At 35.2% G+C, this 21,007-nt stretch overlaps 1 protein-coding gene across 2 annotated transcripts in view; it reads left to right on the top strand.

Moving 5' to 3' along the window:
• The window catches only part of NCAM2 (neural cell adhesion molecule 2), a 553,783-nt gene that overhangs the window by 399,828 nt on the left and 132,948 nt on the right, over nucleotides 1-21,007 (top strand). For both annotated transcript variants that reach the window (XM_049857852.1, XM_049857854.1), the window contains exon 9: nucleotides 17-167. In XM_049857852.1, coding sequence (XP_049713809.1) covers nucleotides 17-167 — 151 coding nt within the window. The remainder of the gene's footprint in view (nucleotides 1-16; nucleotides 168-21,007) is intronic.

Here is a 21,007-nt window from a genome sequence, read left to right as displayed (position 1 = left end):
GAATCGATGTAAACAGAGCCCAGACGGCCGTATCGAAGTCCAAGGGCAGCGTGGAAGCTCGTCGCTGCACATTACAGACGTGAAGTTGTCAGATTCAGGCAGATACGACTGTGAAGCGGCAAGTAGAATTGGAGGGCATCAAAAGAGCATGTACCTTGATATTGAATGTAAGTTATTTTCATTTTGTATGTTTATTAAAACAGCTTTTTCTGCTTTGAAAGAGGTGAATTTTTGCAGGAAAATAAAAATGCGTATGAAATTCAGTGTTTCAATATTTAAGGCAGAACTTAAAAATGAATGTAGTCTTTCAAAGCCAGTTATTAGAGACACCTAGTGGATATTGTGAGACATTTCACAGCGCTCTATGTTTAAGAGTTTTGGTATTGCTTACCCTAAAAACGGAGACCTTTCTTGGCAATGTTTAACCCAAGACACAATCTCAACTGAACTGTATTAGAAAATTAGTTATCAGTAATTAGTCAACATCGCCTTAGATTTTTTCCCTGTTTTTTTCTAATATTTATGGCCATTTCTCTGAAATGTAGTATGTCTTCATTTCTTATTCAGGTCGTACGGATGAATTAGTTGACATCCTTCTAAAATAAAAAATAGTATTTTAAAGATAGTGAAATATATCAGCACTTCCATTTCATCAAATAGGGGACTACAAGGAGAGTTGTTAAAATTAATCAAATGATTTCGATAATTGTGTGAAATTTAGCAAGTGGGAGGGCTAATGTAAATGAAGCATTCACCATCCACCTGAGGACATTGCATAAAATTATAGAATTATTTTAATAATTTTGATAAAAAATGAGGACAATTTTATGTGATTTTTTATACTTTTAGATGAAGGTTTACAGAACAAACTGGCTTCTCATTAAACGAGTGGTACACATATTGTTTTATGACATTGGTTAACAACCCCAGGACATGTCAACACTCTTCTTGACCTTGGATTCCCTATTACCAGCTTTGCTGTCCCCTCCTGCCCTCTAGTCCTTGCCCCCGGCCTGGTGTGCCCCTTTAGTCTCCTTTTGTTTTATGGGCCTGTATAATCTTTGGATGAAGGTTGAACCTCAAGAGTGACTTCATTACCGAGCTAAAAGGGTGTCGAGAGCCATACTCTCAGGGTGTCTCCAGCCTCTGTCAGGCCAGCAAGCCCGGTCTTTCAATTTTACATAATTTTTAATGAATATTCAGGAATCAAAAATGTTGGAGGCTCTCATAGATGGCTAAGGCACAGTTGTCTTAGTAGGACTGTAAAGACAGGCTCACTGACAAAAAGTTTCCATGAGAGAATTCCCAGTACACGTACATTGATGGGATATGATGATGACTGTGAAACAAGACGTATTTTCCATATTGAGAAGGCCTTTAAGAAGTAAATATTTTTTATTAATGAATTCAAGTAGCCCATACACATTAATGAACTGTGCTTGTCAAGACATTCAAAGAATGACCAATTAAACAATTTAAAAAATTGATATTTAAGTTTAGAAGCCTCTTTGATCCTTTCACAAATTCCTTATTTTATTTGCTTAAGGTAAACAACTCTTTGAGAAGTCATCTTACTACCATCTCACTTGTTAAAAAAAAGAAGTTATTCAGAATACAGAAAGGTAGAAGTGATGCTGATAAACTATTTAACATTTTTATTCTAATACTGTTTTCTATTTTCCATTGTCATATATATCTTTTTTATGACAACATATTTATAAATGATAAACAATTTTTCAGACTTTCAACAAATGTGTTTATATATTGAATCTAAATTTGCTATTTTTAAACCAAAATATACATTATATTTTTGTTGTTGTGGCTTATTTTTTGTTTTGTGGAGCTGTGTGAAAGAAGACCGAAGTGTGCTAGAACGTGATTTATGGTTCAGACGTGATTTATACTAGAACCGCCCACCATTTTGGAGGAGAAGTCTTCAGAATAGTCCTGACATCTTCCTTCTGTCCTAAACAAGTGATAGCCAACATTTTTTTTTTAAAGTAACAGACTATTTAGTTTTGTTTCTTGTTCATTTTGCAAAGATTTTTTAAAAAATTTGCTTGAGATGTCATGGGATTATCGCTAAATTGTTGATGTAAATACTCAAAGAAGTGGGGGCTCATGAGAAGTGAGCTTCATTGGCATTTCCAAAACATGATAAGGCAGACTGGCTCACACAGGCAATAAGAGGCTAGTTTACCAGTCCTAGGATCGGCATTAATTAATTGTGTGACCTTCATTGGAAACACATCAGCTTCCTTATTTGTAAACTGTCAGAGGCTCCTCAATTATTAGATTTAATGATGTTTTTACTCGAGCGTATCCATAGTTATCAAAGCTATCCTGAATCTTCTGAACCTTCGAAATAACCTTCCATGCCTACATACATGTTTCACTATGAAATAAAAATCTAATTATTATTGATCCATAATTTCTACCTGTTTATATTGTAAAACTTCACTGAAAATATTTAAAAAGCCATACGAAGGTTAAACCCACAGTTTCTTCATTAACTCTTAAGATTCAGATTCCTAAAAATGGTAGAGTAATTTTGGATGAAAAATGAATAAAACATAGCTTCTGCCTTACTGGGACACTTGGGTTGACAGATTTAAATCAAACCTCAACACTCATCCACATTTAAAATTGATAGATGGAGTCAAGTGTCAAGATAATATGTAATGCTCATGTATAATTTTATGAGGCCTTTTAGCTATCATTTATTTCAGCCACATACAAAATAACAGGATAAACAGAGGATTGTATATTGCAGTATGAATTTGTTTTGTGATCTCTTAATAATATGCACACTTCAATATACAGTGCAAAATAAACCACTTGGAATACCCTATCTTCACAGAGTGATTGCTAACACAATACACGTTTCTTTTAATCACAGATGCATTCCTCTTTTGCTTTAGAGGCTTAAATATCGGTTTCTTCAGTTTAAACATTTTCTGGGGTAAATGTTTAGACTAAATCTCACCAGAAAATCATATAGTATCTCTTATTTAGACAGACTAAAAGATCTTGTTTTTTCAAAGCATGTTTTCCAATTCTACGTATGTCCCCTGAGATTGTTGTTGCCATGTTTTATTAGAGGCTGGCTAGGTAAATATATCTGGAAAACAAGAAAGTTAAGTTTTTTTTTTTCTTTTTTTTCCATTATTAAACCATTGTTTAAAAAATAGCCTTTTTTTTTCCTTTTCATCAAACATTTATTACCTTTCCTAAATATTGTAGAAATGGAGCTTGATGGGTTTTGTAGTGTTCAATCAAATTTTCCCTTTTTTTCCAAATAAGATGTTAAAATGTGTTCTACTAGAAAGGAAATGATTGGAAAAATAAATACCCTCTGTTTTTACAACTTTATTGAAGTAAAATTTAAGTATAATAAATTGCCAGTATATAAATTAGAAAATATGGTCTATTTAGGCATATACTCAGAAACAAGATAAACATTTCTGTCACCCCTGAGAGTTTCCCCACACCCCCTTTTAATCCATTCATGCTTTCACCATCATCTCTAGACAACTGTTTATCTATTTTTATCATTCTAATTTAATTTGCATTGTCAAGAGTTCAGTATATGTGGAATCGTATGTTATTATTATTATTGTTTTTTTCCTGAGCTCTTTCAGTCACCATAATGATTTCAATATTCAAGGATGTTAATTAAGTCAATCAAAGATTAGTTCCTGTTTATTGCTGAGTAAAATTCGATTGTATGGATATAACAGTTTTTCTAGTCACCTATTAATGGATATTTCAATGTTCTCAGATTTGAGCTATTTTTTTTAACTTTTATTGAGCTTCAAGTGAACGTTTACAAATCAAGTCAGACTGTCACATATAAGTTTATATACACCTTACTCCATACTCCCACTTGCTCTCCCCCTAATGAGTCGGCCCTTCCAGTCTCTCCTTTCATGACAATTTTGCCAGGTTCCAACTCTCTCTATCCTCCCATCCCCCCTCCAGACAGGAGATGCCAACACAGTCTCAAGTGTCCACCTGATACAAGTAGCTCACTCTTCATCAGCATCTCTCTCCTACCCACTGTCCAGTCCCTTCCATGTCTGAGGAGTTGTCTTCAGGAATGGTTCCTGTCCTGGGCCAACAGAAGGTTTGGGGACCATGACTGCCAGGATTCCTCTAGTCTCAGTCAGACCATTAAGTATGGTCTTTTTGTGAGAATTTGGGGTCTGCATCCCACTGATCTCCTGCTCCCTCAGGGGTTCTCTGTTGTGCTCCCTGTCAGGGCAGTCATCGGTTGTGGCCGGGCACCAACTAGTTCTTCTGGTCTCAGGATGATGTAAGTCTCTGGTTCATGTGGCCCTTTCTGTCTCTTGGGCTTATAGTTATCCTGTGATCTTGGTGTTCTTCTTTCTCCTTTGATCCAGGTGGGTTGAGACCAATTGATGCATCTTAGATGGCCGCTTGTTTGTTAGCATTTAAGACCCCAGATGCCACATTTCAAAGTGGAATGCAGAATGTTTTCATAATAGAATTATTTTGCCAATTGACTTAGAAGGCCCCTTAAACCATGGTTCCCAAACCCCCGCCCTTGCTGCGCTGACCTTTGAAGCATTCAGTTTATCCCGGAAACTTCTTTGTTTTTGGTCCAGTCCAGTTGAGCTGACCTTCCATGCATTGAGTATTGTCCTTCCCTTCACCTAAAGTAGTTCTTATCTACTAACTAATCAGTAAAAAAAACCTCTCCCACTCTCCCTCCCTCCCCGCCTCATAACCACAAAAGTATGTGTTCTTCTCAGTTTATACTATTTCTCAAGATCTTATAATAGTGGTCTTATACAATATTTGTCCTTTTGCCTCTGACTCATTTCGCTCAGCATAATGCCTTCCAGGTTCCTCCATGTTACGAAATGTTTCACAGATTCCTCACTGTTCTTTATCGATGCGTAGTATTCCATTGTGTGAATATACCACAATTTATTTATCCATTCATCCATTGATGGACCCCTTGGTTGCTTCCAGCTTTTCGCTATTGTAAACAAAGCTGCAATAAACATGAGTGTGCATATATCTGTTTGTGTGAAGGCTCTTATTTCTCTAGGGTATATTCCAAGGAGTGGGATTTCTGGGTTATATGGTAGTTCTATTTCTAACTTTTTAAGAAAACGCCAGATAGATTTCCAAAGTGGTTGTACCATTTGACATTCCCACCAGCAGTGTATAAGAGTTCCAATCTCTGCGCAGCCTCTCCAACATTTATTATTTTATGTTTTTTGGATTAATGCCAGCCTTGTTGGAGTGAGATGGAATCTCATCGTAGTTTTAATTTGCATTTCTCTAATGGCTAATGATCGAGAGCATTTTCTCATGTATCTGTTAGGTGCCTGAATATCTTCTTTAGTGAAGTGCGTGTTCTTCTCCTTTGCCCACTTCTTGATTGGGTTGTTTGTCTTTTTGTGGTTGAGTTTTGACAGAATCATATAGATTTTAGAGATCAGGTGCTGGTTGGAGATGTCATAGCTGAAAATTCTTTCCCAGTCTGTAGGTAGTCTTTTTACTCTTTTGGTGAAGTCTTTAGATGAGCATAGGTGTTTGATTTTCAGGAGCTCCCAGTTATCTGGTTTCTCTTCGTCATTTTTGGTAATGTTTTGTATTCTGTTTATGCTTGTATTTGGGCTCCCGATGTTGTCCCTATTTTTTCTTCCATGATCTTTATCATTTTAGTCTTTATGTTTAGGTCTTTGATGCACTTGGAGTTAGTTTTTGTGCATGGTGTGAGGTATGAGTCCTGTTTCATTTTTTCGCAAATGGATATCCAGTTATGCCAGCACCATTTGTTAAAAAGGCTTTCTTTTCCCCAATTAACTGACACTGGGCCTTTGTCAAATATCAGCTGCTCATATGTGGATGGATTTATATCTGGGTTCTCAATTCTGTTCCATTGGTCTATGTGCCTGTTATTGTACCAGTACCAGGCTGTTTTGACTACTGTGGCTGTATAATAGGTTCTGAAATCAGGTAGAGTGAGGCCTCCCACTTTCTTCTTCCTTTTCAGTAATGCTTTACTTATCCGAGGCTTCTTTCCCTTCCATGTGAAGTTGGTGATTTGTTTCTCTATCACATTAAAAAATGACATTGGAATTTGGATCGGAAGTGCATTGTATGTATAGATGGCTTTTGGTAGAATAGACATTTTTACTATGTTAAGTCTTCCTATCCATGAGCCAGGTATGTTTTTCCACTTAAGTAGGTCCTTTTTGGTTTCTTGTAGTAGTACTTTGTAGTTTTCTTTGTATAGGCCTTTTACATCTTTGGTAAGATTTATTCCTAAGAATTTTATCTTCTTGGGGGTTACTGTGAATGGTATTGATTTGGTGATTTCCTCTTTGTTGTTCTTTTTGTTGATGTAGAGGAATCCAAGTGATTTTTGTATGTTTATCTTATAACCTGAGACTCTGTCAAACTCTTCTATTAGTTTCAGTAGTTTTCTGGAGGATTCCTTAGGGTTTTCTGTGTATAAGATCATGTCATCTGCAAATAGAGATAATTTTACTTCTTCCTTGCCAATCCGGATGCCCTTTATTTCTTTGTCTAGCCTAATTACTCTGGCTAGGACCTCTATCACAATGTTGAATAAGAGCGGTGATAAAGGGCATCCTTGTCTGGTTCCCGTTCTCGAGGGAAATGCTTTCCGGCTCTCTCCATTTAGAGTGATGTTGGCTGTTGGCTTTGTATAAAAAAAAAAAAATTTTTTTTTTTTTTTTTTTTTAAGATGCTGTTTATTATGTTGAGGAAATTTCCTTCAATTCCTATTTTGCTGAGAGTTTTTATCATAAATCGGTGTTGGACTTTGTCAAATGCCTTTTCTGCATCAATTAATAAGATCATGTGGTTTTTGTCTTTTGTTTTATTTATATGGTGGATTACATTAATGGTTTTTCTAATATTAAACCAGCCTTGCATACCTGGTATAAATCCCACTTGGTCGTGGTGAATTTTTTTTTTTGATCTGTTGTTGAATTCTATTGGCTAGAATTTTGTTGAGGATTTTTGCATCTATGGTCATGAGGGATATAGGTCTGTAATTTTCTTTTTTTGTGATGTCTTTACCTGGTTTTGGTATCAGGGATATGGTGGCTTCGTAGAGTGAGTTAGGTAGTATTCCGTCATTTTCTATGCTTGGAAATACCTTTAGTAGTAGTGGTGCTAACTCTTCTCTGAAAGTTTGGTAGAACTCTGCAGTATAGCCATCCGGGCCAGGGCTTTTTTTTTGTTGGGAGTTTTTTGGTTACCGTTTCAATCTCTTTTTTTGTTATGGGTCTATTTAGTTGTTTTACTTCTGATTGTGTTAGTTTAGGTAGGTAGTGTTTTTCTAGGAATTCATCCATTTCTTCAATGTTTGCAAATTTGTTAGAGTACAATTTTTCATAATCATCTGATATGATTCTTTTAATTTCACTTGGGTCTGTCGTGATGTGGCCCATCTCGTTTCTTATTTGGGTTATTTGTTTCCTTGCCTGTATTTCTTTAGTCAGTCTGGCCAATGGTTTATCAATTTTGTTGATTTTTTCAAAGAACCAGCTTTTGGCTTTGTTAGTTCTTTCAATTGTTTTTCTATTCTCTAATTCATTTAGTTCAGCTCTAATTTTTATTATTTGTTTTCTTCTGGTGCCTGATGGATTCTTTTGTTGCTCACTTTCTATGTGTTCAAGTTGTAGGGACAGTTCTCTGATTTTGGCTCTTTCTTCTTTTTGTATGTGTGCATTTATTGATATAAATTGGCCTCTGAGCACTGCTTTTGCTGTGTCCCAGAGGTTTTGATAGGAAGTATTTTCATTCTCGTTGCATTTTATAAATTTCCTTATTCCCTCCTTAATGTCTTCTATAACCCAGTCTTTTTTCAGGAGGGTATTGTTCATTTTCCAAGTATTTGATTTCTTTTCCCTAATTTTTCTTTTATCGATTTCCACTTTTATGGCCTTGTGGTCTGAGAAGATGCTTTGTAATATTTCGATGTTTTGGATTCTGCAAAGGTTTGTTTTATGACCTAATATGTGGTCTATTCTAGAGAATGTTTTTATGTGCGCTAGAAAAAAAAGTATACTTTGCAGCAGTTGGGTGGAGAGTTCTGTATAAGTCAATGAGGTCAAGTTAGTTGATTGTAGTAATTAGGTCTTCCGTGTCTCTATTGAGCTTCTTACTGGATGTCCTGTCCTTCTCCGAAAGTGGTGTGTTGAAGTCTCCTACTATAATTGTGGAGGTGTCTATCTCGCTTTTCAATTCTGTTAAAATTTGATTTATGTATCTTGCAGCCCTGTCATTGGGTGCATAAATATTTAATATGGTTATATCTTCCTGATCAGTTGTACGTTTTAGTATTATGTAGTGTCCTTCTTTATCCTTTGTGGTGGATTTAACTTTAAAGTCTATTTTGTCAGAAATTAATATTGCTACTCCTGCTCTTTTTTGCTTACTGTTTGCTTGATATATTTTTTCCATCCTTTGAGTTTTAGTTTGTTTGTGTCTCTAAGTCTAAGGTGTGTCTCTTGTAGGCAGCATATAGACGGATCGTGTTTCTTTATCCAGTCTGAGACTCTCTGTCTTTTTATTGGTGCATTTAGTCCCTTTACATTCAGCGTAATTATAGATAAGTATGTGTTTAGTGTTGTCATTTTGATGCCTTTTTATGTGTGTTGTTGACAATTTCATTTTTCCATTTACTTTTTTGTGCTGAGACGTTTTTCTTTGTAAATTGTGAGATCCTCATTTTCATAGTATTTGACTTTATTTTTGCTGAGTCGTTATGTTTTTCTTGGTTTTTATTTTGAGTTATGGAGTAGTTATACCTCTTTGTGGTTACCTTAATATATACCCCTATTTTTCTAAGTAGAAACCTAACTTGTATTGTCCTGTATCGCCTTGTATCTCTCTCCATATGGCAGTTCTATGCCACCTGTATTTAGTTCCTCTTTTTGGTTATTGTGATCTTTTCAGCTATTTTTTTTAAAAAGTTTGTGTACATTTTTAACTTTGCGTGGACATATTTTCTTCTCTGTGGAATAAACACTTGTCTTTTCATTTCTTAAGGTAGATTTATGAAGAGCAAAATATTTTAATTTTGCTGAAGTCCAATATATCAGATTTCCCTTTTATATTTCATACTGTTAGTGTTTTGTCCAATAAATCATTACCTAACCTAAGGCCAAAACATTTTTTGTTTTGTTTTGTTTCTTCTTTCTTTTGTAACATTTGATAGATTTAGTTTTCCTTTAGGGACTGTGATTCATTTTGACTTAATTTTCATGGAGTCAGTGTTCTTTATTTTTCCATTCGTATATCCAGTTGACCCATCACTACTTATTGAAAACTGTTTTCTTTTTCTATCTACAGATTTGCCAGTATTATTGATCTTTGCAAAGATATACGTTTTGGCATCCTTAATTCCTTTCTCTTTGGTCTATTTGTTTTCTCTTTTGTTGGTTCCCATTTTTATCTCCATTTTTCCTTCTATTTTCTTTTATTTCAAGAATCTTAATGTGGAATCCAAGGTTATTGATTTTAGGTATTTGTTCTCTTCTAATATAAGCATATAAAACTATAAGTTTATATCTTTCAACATATTTGGGCGTTCTTAGCCATTATTTTTTTCAATTGTTTTCCCCCTCCCTGGCTTAATCTCTTTCTCATCTCTGGGACTTGGTTACACACATTTGGCCTTTTGATATTATTCCACAGATCCTAAGATGCTTCTTAAAAAACCTGTTGCCATGCTTCTTAAGGATTCTTAAGGATTAAGCATTCTTAAAGATGCTTCTTAGTAGTAGATATTTTCTTTTCCTCTTCTAGTAAACGGATCCTTTACTCCATTATCTCCTTTGTCCTATTAAGTCCATCAAGTGAGTTTTTTTGTTTAATTTCAGATATTAAAATATTTTTTTATAATATTTTTTATACTTCTGTTTCTCTGCTAAGAATTCTTAACTTTTTATGTACTTTAAGTCTTTCTTTACCTATTGAGCATAGTTAAAATAGCTGCTTTAAAGTATTTGACACGTTCAACATCTGGGTCGTTTTGGGATTTCCATCAGTTCATTGCCTTTTCCTTTGAAAATTGGTCAAATTATCCTAGTTCGTTGAATATCAAGCAATTTTGGATTTTTTTGAACAGTATAAATATTATGCAAACCTGGGGCATTTTGATAATAATCTGGAGAATATTTTTAAGCAGGTAATGACCCCACTTAGGCTTAGACCCTATCTTTAGCCTTGCCTCCTGTGGGCAGTGATTTAAATCTCACTTCAAATCTCAATGCATTTGCTATGCTGGTTTGTGACTGTCCTGAGCATACATAACTCAGGGCTTAGACTGAGTCTTATGCATGTTTATATACACAATTATGGCATTCCTTTCTCTGACTCCTATCTGGAATAACCCTTATGCTCTTCAGCTTGCAGTGATTCCTCTTCCTGATACCTCTGTACTTCTGGGCAAATGTTCACTGCCATGATGACTTTGAAGCTCCTCAAATATGCCCTGCCCTCTGGACGAAGCTAGGAGAGAGGAAAAAACAAACCATAACTAAAACTAAAATCTGTTAACTAGTTTTCATTCCTCTCCATATTCTGCCTGTTTTTGTTTCCTTTACAGAATCTTCAAGTATGTGGTTCTTTTTTCATTATTTTCTTTTTATTTTTTATTTTTATATTATTTCTAGAGATTTCAATTGTTGTTAATAAGCAGTATGAGCTCTAGCAAGCTTACATTGTCATTATGGAAACAGAAATCACTACATATTCTATTATTAATTCCACTTTAAGTCATGGATATATTTGGTTAACCTAGTTATTGGAACCAAGAACAAGAATGTCTTTATTTCAGTTTTCTGCACTCTTTTTAATTTAAAAAAAAAAAATTATTTTTTGTAAGTCATATGTCTTCAAAGAAATAATTTCTATCATCAAAACATAGTTTACATTGAAAAATCTTAAAAATATATTGATGGTCTTTCTTCCCCTACAGTGTGTCAATGTTCTGTGCTCTCAATTTTAATTTTTTTCATTAGTGTTGTATGCATGGACATTTTCATATCTACAGAGAAAAAATTTACTTTTCCAGGAAAGAATAGTACATTTTCTGGTAAACATGTACATAATTTTAAATTCAGAGTCTCAGCTAAAGTTAGAGTTCAGAGTTTTAATAGTATCCTTTCATTACAAAGTGTCATTTCCTGTGAGATAGGTTTAATTTCAAGTAAAACAAAAAACAATGTTTTATTATTTAAGATTACTAAACGAGTGCTAAAGGAAAGGAAGAAAAGACCAAAATAGATGTCAGAATAGACTCTGAAACTTGCTCTTGAAGGTAGAGTAGCACAAGTGAATGGAAAAAATGATGATGTAAAAGAGCTGAATAGAAGATTTCAAAAGGCAGCTCGAGAAGACAAGGTAAAGTATTATAATGAAATGTGCAATGACTTGGAGTTAGAAAACCAAAAGGGAAGAACATGCTCTGTATTTCTGTACCTGAAAGAACTGAAGGAAAAATTCAAAGCTCGAATAATGAAGGACTCTATGGACAAAATATTGAAGGATGCATAATACACAAAGTCACTGTATCAAAAAGCATTGGTTGATGTCCAGACATTTCAGGAGTTAGCATATGATCAAGAACCAGTGGTACCGAAGGAAGAAGTCCAAGCTGCACTGAAGGCACTGGCGAAAAACAGGGCTCCAGGAATTGATGGAATACCAGTTGAGATGTGTCAACAAACAGATGCAATGCTGGAAGCGCCCACGCCAAGAAATTTGGAAGACAGCTCCCTGATCAACTGATAGGAAGACATTCATATTTGCACCCATTGCAAAGAAAGGTAATCCAGCAGAATGTGAAAATTATCAAACAATATCATTAATATCACATGCAAGTAAAATTATGCTGAAGATAATTCAAAAGCAGTTGCAGCAGTACATCAACAGGGAGTTGCCCGAAATTCAAGCCAGATTCAAAAGAGGAGAGGGAACAAGGGAGATTATTGCTGTTGTCAGATGGAAAGCAGAGAATACCAGAAAGATGTTTACCTGTGTTTTATTGACTATGCAAAGGTATGCAACTGTGTGTGTCATAATAAATTATGGATAATATTGCAAAGGATGGGAATTCCAGTATACTTATTTGTGCTCCTGGAAACCTGTACATAAACCAAGAGACAGTCATTCCAGCAGAACAAGGAAATACTGCGTGGTTTAAAATCAGGAAAGGTGTGAGTCAGGGTTGTATCCTTTCAGCATATTTATTCATTCTCTATGCTGAGCAAACAATCCGAGAAGAGCCGGACTGTACAAAAAAGAATGTGGCATCAGGATTGAAGAAAGACTCATTAACAACCTGTGATATGCAGATGACACAACATTGCTTGCTGAAAGTGAAGGGAAATCAAAGCATTTACTGACAAATACCAAAGACTACAGCCTTCAGTATGGATTACACCTCAGCATAAAGAAAACAAAAATCCTTACAACTGGACCAGTGAGCAATATCATGATAAACGGAGAAAATATTGAAGTTGTCAAGGATTTCATTTCACTTGGATCCAGAATCAACATCCATGGAAGCAGCAGTGAAATAATCAAAAAACATGTTGCATTGGGCAAATCTGCTTCAAAAGACCTCTTTAAAGTTTAAAAAGCAAGGATGTCACTTTGAGGACTAAGGTGCACCTGACTCAAGCCATATTTTCAATAGCCTCATAGGCATACAGAAGCTGGACAATGAATAAGGAAGACTGAAGAAAAATTGATGCTTTTGAATTACAGTGTTGGCGATGAACATTGAATATACCATGTACTCCCAGAATAGTGAACAATCTGTCTCGGGAGAAGTACGGCCAGAATACTCTTTAAAAATGAGGGCTGTGAGACTTTGTCTCTTGTACTTTGGACATGCTATCAAGAAGTCCAGTCCCTTGAGCTGGAAATTATGCTTGGTAAAGTAGAGGGTCAGTGAAAAAGAAGACCCTATACTAGAGATGGGTTGACACAGTGGCTGCAACAATAGTCTCAAACATATCAAAGATTGTGAGGATGGTGAAGAACCAGGCAGTGTTTTGTTCTGTTGTACATATGGTTGCTAAGAGTCAAAATCGACCTGAGGGCTTCTGACAACAACAGTAACAACTTCTCTATTTTGTGCACATGATTCTTCCATATTTCTGGGTGCCTGCTGTAATTTATTAGAGGAGAATCATGTAAGTAATGTTTAAAGCTGATGAATATAATGTTGTAAAATCACCTGTGAGAAATTATAAAAATATGCTAGCTAAAGATCTAGCTATACATAAATAGAAAGTAACATAATAATTCATTTTATCAGTTGCTGTAGTTCAGATTTTATTCTTGTAGAATTAGAAAAAAGAGCATTATGTCACCATTTTTCTACACTTAATATTGTTTTTATGCAATGGGTTGAATAATCATTTTGGATATGTAACTATGATCATAGTGTAACATTTAGCCTGCTCTTCTCTTTCAGTTATTTTCCTTCTAACTTAGTGTGATTGTATTATAAAAATTGGAGCGTATTGTTTTTAAACATATAATACAACTATTAATATCAAATCTTCTCACCTGAAGGTTAGTAGAAAGTTGATTGATATTGCAACCTAATGACAAGGCTAAGTACTGAAGCTATCTGGTAAGATTATTTCCTTGGTAATTGAAGTCTGGATTATCATGAGACGGGGAAACTTATTTAGCAGCAATTCCATACTAGTAATAAAACTATCGTCATAGAAACTGATGATTAGTTTATGTTGGTACATAAACTATGTAAAGTCATGTAAAACAAGTATTCTAAATAAATCTTTAAATTTTAGAAATGTGCATAGTATTTTGCATCTTTGTCATCAAAACTGTGAAGAGACTGCAGAAACTGGAAGGATAACCCACAATGTCACAAAAAATTTACAGTTTAGTCTTTACCTCTTAAACCAAGCACCTACAGTGTAACATCATTCATAGCAGATGAAATAGAATCAAGCCATTTATAATTTGATAGCAGCCTTGTTACGAATAATATCACTAAATTTAAGGTGTTTAAGCAATTAAGCCTTTTTTTTTTTTTCAGCTTTAGCTTAAGCAGATTCCTTGGCATCCTGCCAGTTGATTTCTAACATTTCAAAGGATTACCCTTACTCAGAAGCAGGCATTGAACTAAAGTTCCAATTTATAAAACAAAGGCAATAACAGGCGTGTGATATGTGGTTTAATTCAATAAGCACCCGTTACATAGCATGATTGATTACAATTAGCATATCATTAAGTTTTGTGACTAGGTAGTCATTACATATTACCTATTAATTAGACTTAATTAGTTTATGTAATAAATTTAGCAGTTACATGATAACAATGCATGTTTAAAATATTGAGTTTTTTCATTAACACTTTTTTTTTTTCTCACTGAACTCCCTGTTCCTGCATTTATTTCTTGTTAGAGATAATAGCAATATTGTATTTTCTCATGTGGGACACAAAGAAGGATCCAGGGATATCAGACCCGTCATGTGGTTACAGGAATGTTAATTAATCATATATCACAGTTTTGTGGTACTCCCCGAATTCCGTGCATTCTGTAGAATAAACGTATGTTTGCTTTAAATCAAAATCATTTATTCAAGTTTTACGTTTTCTCAATATAACAACGATTCTAGTAGCATGTGCAGGATATGTCAGATAAGATGTAAAAAATTAACATTTAAAAAACGACATCAGTAAACACTTAAAATTAGAAAAAAACTACTGTCCATAAATGGACACACATTTTCTATCAGTAATTAAAAAAACACTTGCCTTATGATTCTAAATTTTATAGTCATCATACTGCATTTAAGCTTATGAAACTTTAAAGAAGATGGTTCATTTGCAGAAATGAATTGCTTCTAATGCCAGCAAATGTTTAGGTTTTATATCCAATGTGGTAATTTCAAGGACAGCATCTGAGGGAAATTTAAAGCATTTCTCTTCATCCAGAACATAAGAAGTACAGAACATTAAGAGAATGTTGAAAAGGCTTTTATTGTTCAGCTGTATTCCTTTTTTTTTTTAATCCTAACTTTGGGTGAACCCCCGAGGGAAATTTTGACATATCACATTCCTCATGTGCACCGATGCTATCAATTATTCAAGTTTTATGCCTTTTTTGTCTGTTTTCTACAGATATCTGATTTAGATAAAATCTTGTTTAAGTATACTTCAGAGATTTTGATGTCAAAATGCCATTAAGGGACTTTAGGAAATGTTCAACAGTTGAGAGGGTGAACAAACATCAAGCAAATGAATAAAAACAGTCTTTTTTTTTTTTTAACTGCCTGATTTATGATTACGGCACCTGTTTAACTCTGTTGTTTTTGTTAGGTGCCATTGAGTCGCTTTCGACTCATGGTAACCCCATGTGACAGAGTAGAACTGCCCCAAAGGGTTTTCTAGGCTGTAATCATGACCAAAGCGGATCACCAGGTCTTTCTTCCATGGAGCAACTGAATGGATCCTAACTGCCAACTTTTCAGTTAGCAGCCAAGCCCTTAACCATTGGGCCACGATGTGTCCTTTTGTGTAAATCTAAACCCACGGCCATTGAATTGATTGCAACTCATAGCCACCTTATAGGACAGAGTAGAAATGCCACATAGGGTTTCCAAGGCTATAAATCATTATGAAAAGAAAATGCCACATCTTTCTTCCATTGGAATGGCTGGTGGGTTTGAACTGCTGACCTCTTGGTTAACAGCCAAGCAGTGTAACCACTGGGCCATCAGGACTCTTTTATTTAAGTCTTCTTGTTGTTGTTAGGTGATGCGGAGTCAGCCCCCAACTCATGGTGATCCTGTGCACCACAGAACAAAACACTGCCTGATCCTGCAGCGGTCCTTACGGTCATTGCTATCCCTGAGTCCATCCTTGCAGCTACTGCCTCAATCCTCCCTTTCGCTGACCCTCAACTTTACCAAATATGATGTCCTTCTCCAGGGACTGATCCCCCTGATCACGTGTCCAAAATACCTGAGAGGAAGTCTGATCATCCTCTCTTCTAAAGAGCATTCTGGCTGTACTTCTTCCAAGAGAGATTTGTACATTCTTCTGGCAGTCCATGGTGTATTCAATATCCTTTGCCAACACCATAATTCAAAAGCATCAATTCTTCTGTAGTATTCTTTATTCATTCTGCAGCTCTGGTACGCACATGAGGCGATTGAAAATACCATGGCTTGGGTCAGGTGCACCTTAGTCCTCAAGGTGACATCTTTGCTTTTTAACACTTTAAAGAGGTCTTTTGCAGCAGATTTGCCCAATGCAATATGTCATTTGATTTCTTGACTGTTGCTTCCATGGGCGTTGATGGTGGATCCAAGTAAAATAAAATCCTAGACAACTTCAATAGTTTTTCTGTTTATCAGGATGTTGCTTATTGGTCCAGTTGTGAGGAGTTTTGTTTTCTTTATGTTGAGGTGCAATCCATACTGAAGGCTATAGTCTTTGATCTTCATCAGTAAGTGCTTCTCATCATTTTTGTTTTCAGCAAGGAAAGTTGTGTCATCTGAATATGGCATATTGTTAACGAGTCTTCTCCAATTCTGATGCCACATTGTTCTTCATGTACTCCAGCTTCTCAGATTATTTGATCAGCATACAAATTGAATAAGTGTGGTGAAAGGATATAATCCTGACTCACACCTTTGGTGGTTTTTAACCACGCAGTATCCTTTTATTCTGTCACAATGACTGCATCTTGCTCTATGTACAGGTTCTTCATGAGCACAATTAATTGTTCTGGAACTCCTAGTCTTTGCAATGTTATCCGTAATTTATCATGATCCACACAGTCGAATGCCTTTACATAGTCAGTAAAACACAAGTAAATATCTTTCTGGTGTTCTTGGATTTCAGCCAAGATCCATCTGACATCAGCAACATGGAATTTGTTTCTTGTCCTCTTCAGAACCTGGCTTGAATTTCTGGCAGTTACCTGTTGTGGTACTGCTGTAACTGCTTTTGAATTATCTTCAACAAAATTTTACTTGCATTTTATGATATTAATGATCCTGTTTGATAACACCTGAAGCACCATAAGTGTCAGCTGTCATCATCAACATCATCATCATTATATCTTTTTTTCTAATTCTGTGCTGCTGCTGCTGCTGCTGCTGTTGCAGCCAATTATACTAAGTGTTTTTGTTGTTTGTTTACTTGCTCTTGATGTGACCCAGACACTCTGTTAGGCATATAAAAAGCAACATTCTATAATGAACAAACATGGATCTTAATGACATCATAGTGGAAGTGTTTCAATTTTGTTTTTGATTTTTTTTAAGTCATCAGGGTTTGATGAACCTGGGAATTTTGAGAAAGGCATCAAAAATATCTGGAGTTATTTTTACCATATGTAAAATTAATGGACTAGACATCAAATTAAATCATTGCAGAAGAGAAAGAAACAAATCCATTATTTTACTTGGTGGAGAATTATTTTTTCTTGTTTTTAATAGTAATGACTAACTCTAAAGACTCACATTAATATGCTATAAATGTCTTAAAATAGGGAATGTGCTACTGTTAAATCAGATTCTAAAGAAACTATTGTTATCGTTACTTGTAAAACGATTTTAATAGTTCTATAACTATAAAAAAACTATTGTTATCATTACTTGTGAAACGATTTTAATAGTTCTATAACTATATGCCTGATTATTTCTTCATTTTTTGATAACAAAGAAATTTTTCATGAAAGACATCGATTTAAGCTTCGCTTCCTAAATCTGTATATGAAATTGTGCATAATAATAATACATTCTTTAAAAGCAATACAGCTTTTTATGGAAAATTTGATTATATAAAGTGACACTGGGGGGCAAGGCAGCCACAAAGAATTAAATGTTTTTATTAATATATTAATGTATGATTTGAAGAAGTGGTGCAGTGGTTAAAAGCCATCGACTGCTAACTGAAAGGCCGGTTGTTCGAAACTGCCTGTGGCTCTGTGGGAGGAAGATGTGGCAGTCTGCTTCTGTAGAGATTTATAGCCTTGGAGACCGTGATACGAGTAGGAATCGAGTCAATGGTAGTGGGTTGTTTGTTTGTTTGTTTTTAATTTGATTGCAGCAGTACGTTGCCTGGGAACTGCCATAAACTCAAACTGAATTCAGAAGAGGATACGGAAGCAAGGAATATCTTTGTTGATGTCGAATGTATCTTGGCTGAAAGGAGAGAATGCCAGAAAGATGTTTACCTGTGTTTTCTTGATCATGCAAATGCATTTGACTATGTGGATCATAACAAATTATGGATAATATTTCAAAGAATAGAATTCTAGAACACTTAATTGTTCTCATGAGGAACCTGTACATAGACTATGAGGCAGAACAATGGGTTACTGCATGGTTTAAAATCAGGAAAGGTGTGAGTTAGGGCTTTTATTCAATCTGTATGCAAATAATCTGAGAAGGTGGACTATATGAAGAAGAATGTGCCATCAGGATTGGAGGAAGACTCATTAATAATCTCATGTGCAGATGATAACAACCTTGCTTGCAGAAAGAGAAGAGAACTTGAAGCACTTACTAATGAAGATGAAGAAATGCAGCATGAATTTCACCTTAATATAAAGGAAACAAAAATCTGAACAACTGGACCAATAAGCAACGTCATGAGAAATAGAGAAAATATTGAAGTTGTCTAGGATTTAATTTTACTTGGATCCACAGTCAATGCCCATGGAAGCAAGCAGTCAAAAATCAAATGATGTATTGTGTCAAATCTGCTGCAAAAGATCTCTTTAAAATTTTAAAAAAGCAATGATGTCACTTTGAGAACTAAGGTGAGCCTGACCCAAGCCATGGTATTTTCAGTCGCCACATATGCATGCAAGAGTTGGGGAATGAATAAGGAAAACTGAAGAAGAATTGATGCATTCGAATTATGGTGTTGATGAAGAATATTGAATATATCACAGACTGCCAGAAGAACAAGCAAATCTGTCTTAGAAGAAGTCCAGCCAGAATGCTCCTTAGAAGCAAGGATGGCGAGACTTTGTCTCTTGTACTTTGGACATGTTATCATGTGGATCTAGTCGTTGGAGAAGGACATCATACCTGGTAAAGTAGAGGGTCAGTGAAAAGGAGGAAGACCCTCAACAAGATGGATTGACACAGTGGTTGCAACAATGTTCTCAAACATAGAAATGATTATGAGGATGGCACAGGACCAGGCAGTATATCATTCTGTTGTACATAGTGTCACTATGAGTCAGAACCGACTCAACAGCACCTTACAACAACAACAACGTTTGTATGAATGTAGTGATAATAGTCAAAATAGAAAGAAATCACCTTCGGTGTAATCAAACTTATGATCAGTCATGATTAAGTCATTCATAACAGTCAAATTAGAGAGAAATCCAGTGTGTGCTAAGAAGTCACATACAATCACAGGTTAATATACATGACTCTTATGACTTCAGGGTCATAAAATATGCTGAGATTTATGAATAACTTGGCTGTTAAATTTAGTTCAAAAATGCACATCCAATTTTATGGTTAATTAGTAATAAGCACACATCTAATATAGTATTCCACATAGCCATTAGAATTTACATGGCACGTGGCCTGAATCCACAAAGTTATCACAGCTGATTCTGAATATGATTGAACATACACTAGAACTAGATCTATGAAATTGTTAATTGAATTATCCTCTAAATGTGCCAAAGGATATATTAGTTTTTACTCCCTTGGGGGTTTCCCTCAGCATAAATCAAATCAGAAAACTCAAATGCATAAAGAAAAAAAATAGGCTGTTTTAAACATTAAAAAAAAAAGTGTGCAGTTAAATCTTAGCTAATGCAAGGGACTGGATTCCTTACAAAATAAGAAAGAGTTCATGAAGATAAGGTATTACAATAGAAATAACAATGTATTAGAATCCAAAGTTCGGTGACATAACGAAAGTCAAACCAATGTGTTTGTATTTGAATAAACGTGGGTATATTTTTCCTTCTCTTATTAAATATAGTGATAGCATAGATTTTCATTCATCTATTTCCCAATTAGTTCCTAAGTATCTACTGGAAGTCCAGTATTAATTCAGTTGCTGGGCAGACCTGTGCATAGAAGAATGTAAGCTTAATGGGTCTTACATTCTAATTAAGAGAGGTAGAGCCCACACAACTAAATTAAAAATAAGGAGAGTCAGGAATAGGAGGAGGAAATGGAATGTGAGGCTAATTGCCTCCATGGGCATCTGCCTCCTGTGCCATGAGACCAGAAGAACTGGATGGTGCCCTGTTACTTTTACTGAATGTTTTGATCAAAGATTTTATAGAAGAATCCTGATCAAAATGGAAAACATGCAGAACGGAATTTCAAATTCTCATGGAATCCAGACTCTCTGGAGCCATGGAGGCTGCATCCCTGAAACTACTGCCATGAGATAACCTTTAAACCTTAAACCAAAAATATCCCCTGAAGTCTTCTCAAAACCAAACAATAATTTATCTTAAAGAGTAAAGAATGTCTGCCTTGAGCACTGAGCTCTTTTAAGATCTGTCTGAATGGGGTCAAACTGACAGCAGCAACTTGATAATTTCAGTAGGAAGCTTAAGGAGCAGTGAGTTCATGTTAATGGAGGAGGAACAACTGAGAAAAGGAGGGTGAGAATGGTCGCACAACTCAAAAAATGTAATCAATGTCACTGAATTATACTTGTAGGAATTGTTGAACTGGTGTATGTTCTGATGTGTATATTCTCAACAACAATAACAACAAAAATAAGTTAAATAACAAAAAAGTAAAATAAATACATCAGAGAGTTGTTAGACGGATGAATCAGCTAGTACAAAGTGCCAAGGAAGGAAAGGGTTAAGGGTGTTTAAGGAGCAAAAATGAACTTAAATGGAGAGAAGATCATAGAGATAGGCCTAGAAATGTAGAACTTTGTAAATCATCCTAAACATTTGGATATGAGGTGCATGATGAGGAACCTCTAG

The sequence above is a fragment of the Elephas maximus genome, chromosome 18, assembly GCF_024166365.1.
Source record: "Elephas maximus indicus isolate mEleMax1 chromosome 18, mEleMax1 primary haplotype, whole genome shotgun sequence".
Taxonomy (NCBI): Eukaryota; Metazoa; Chordata; class Mammalia; order Proboscidea; family Elephantidae; genus Elephas; species Elephas maximus.
This window is presented reverse-complemented; position numbering and strand designations above follow the sequence as displayed.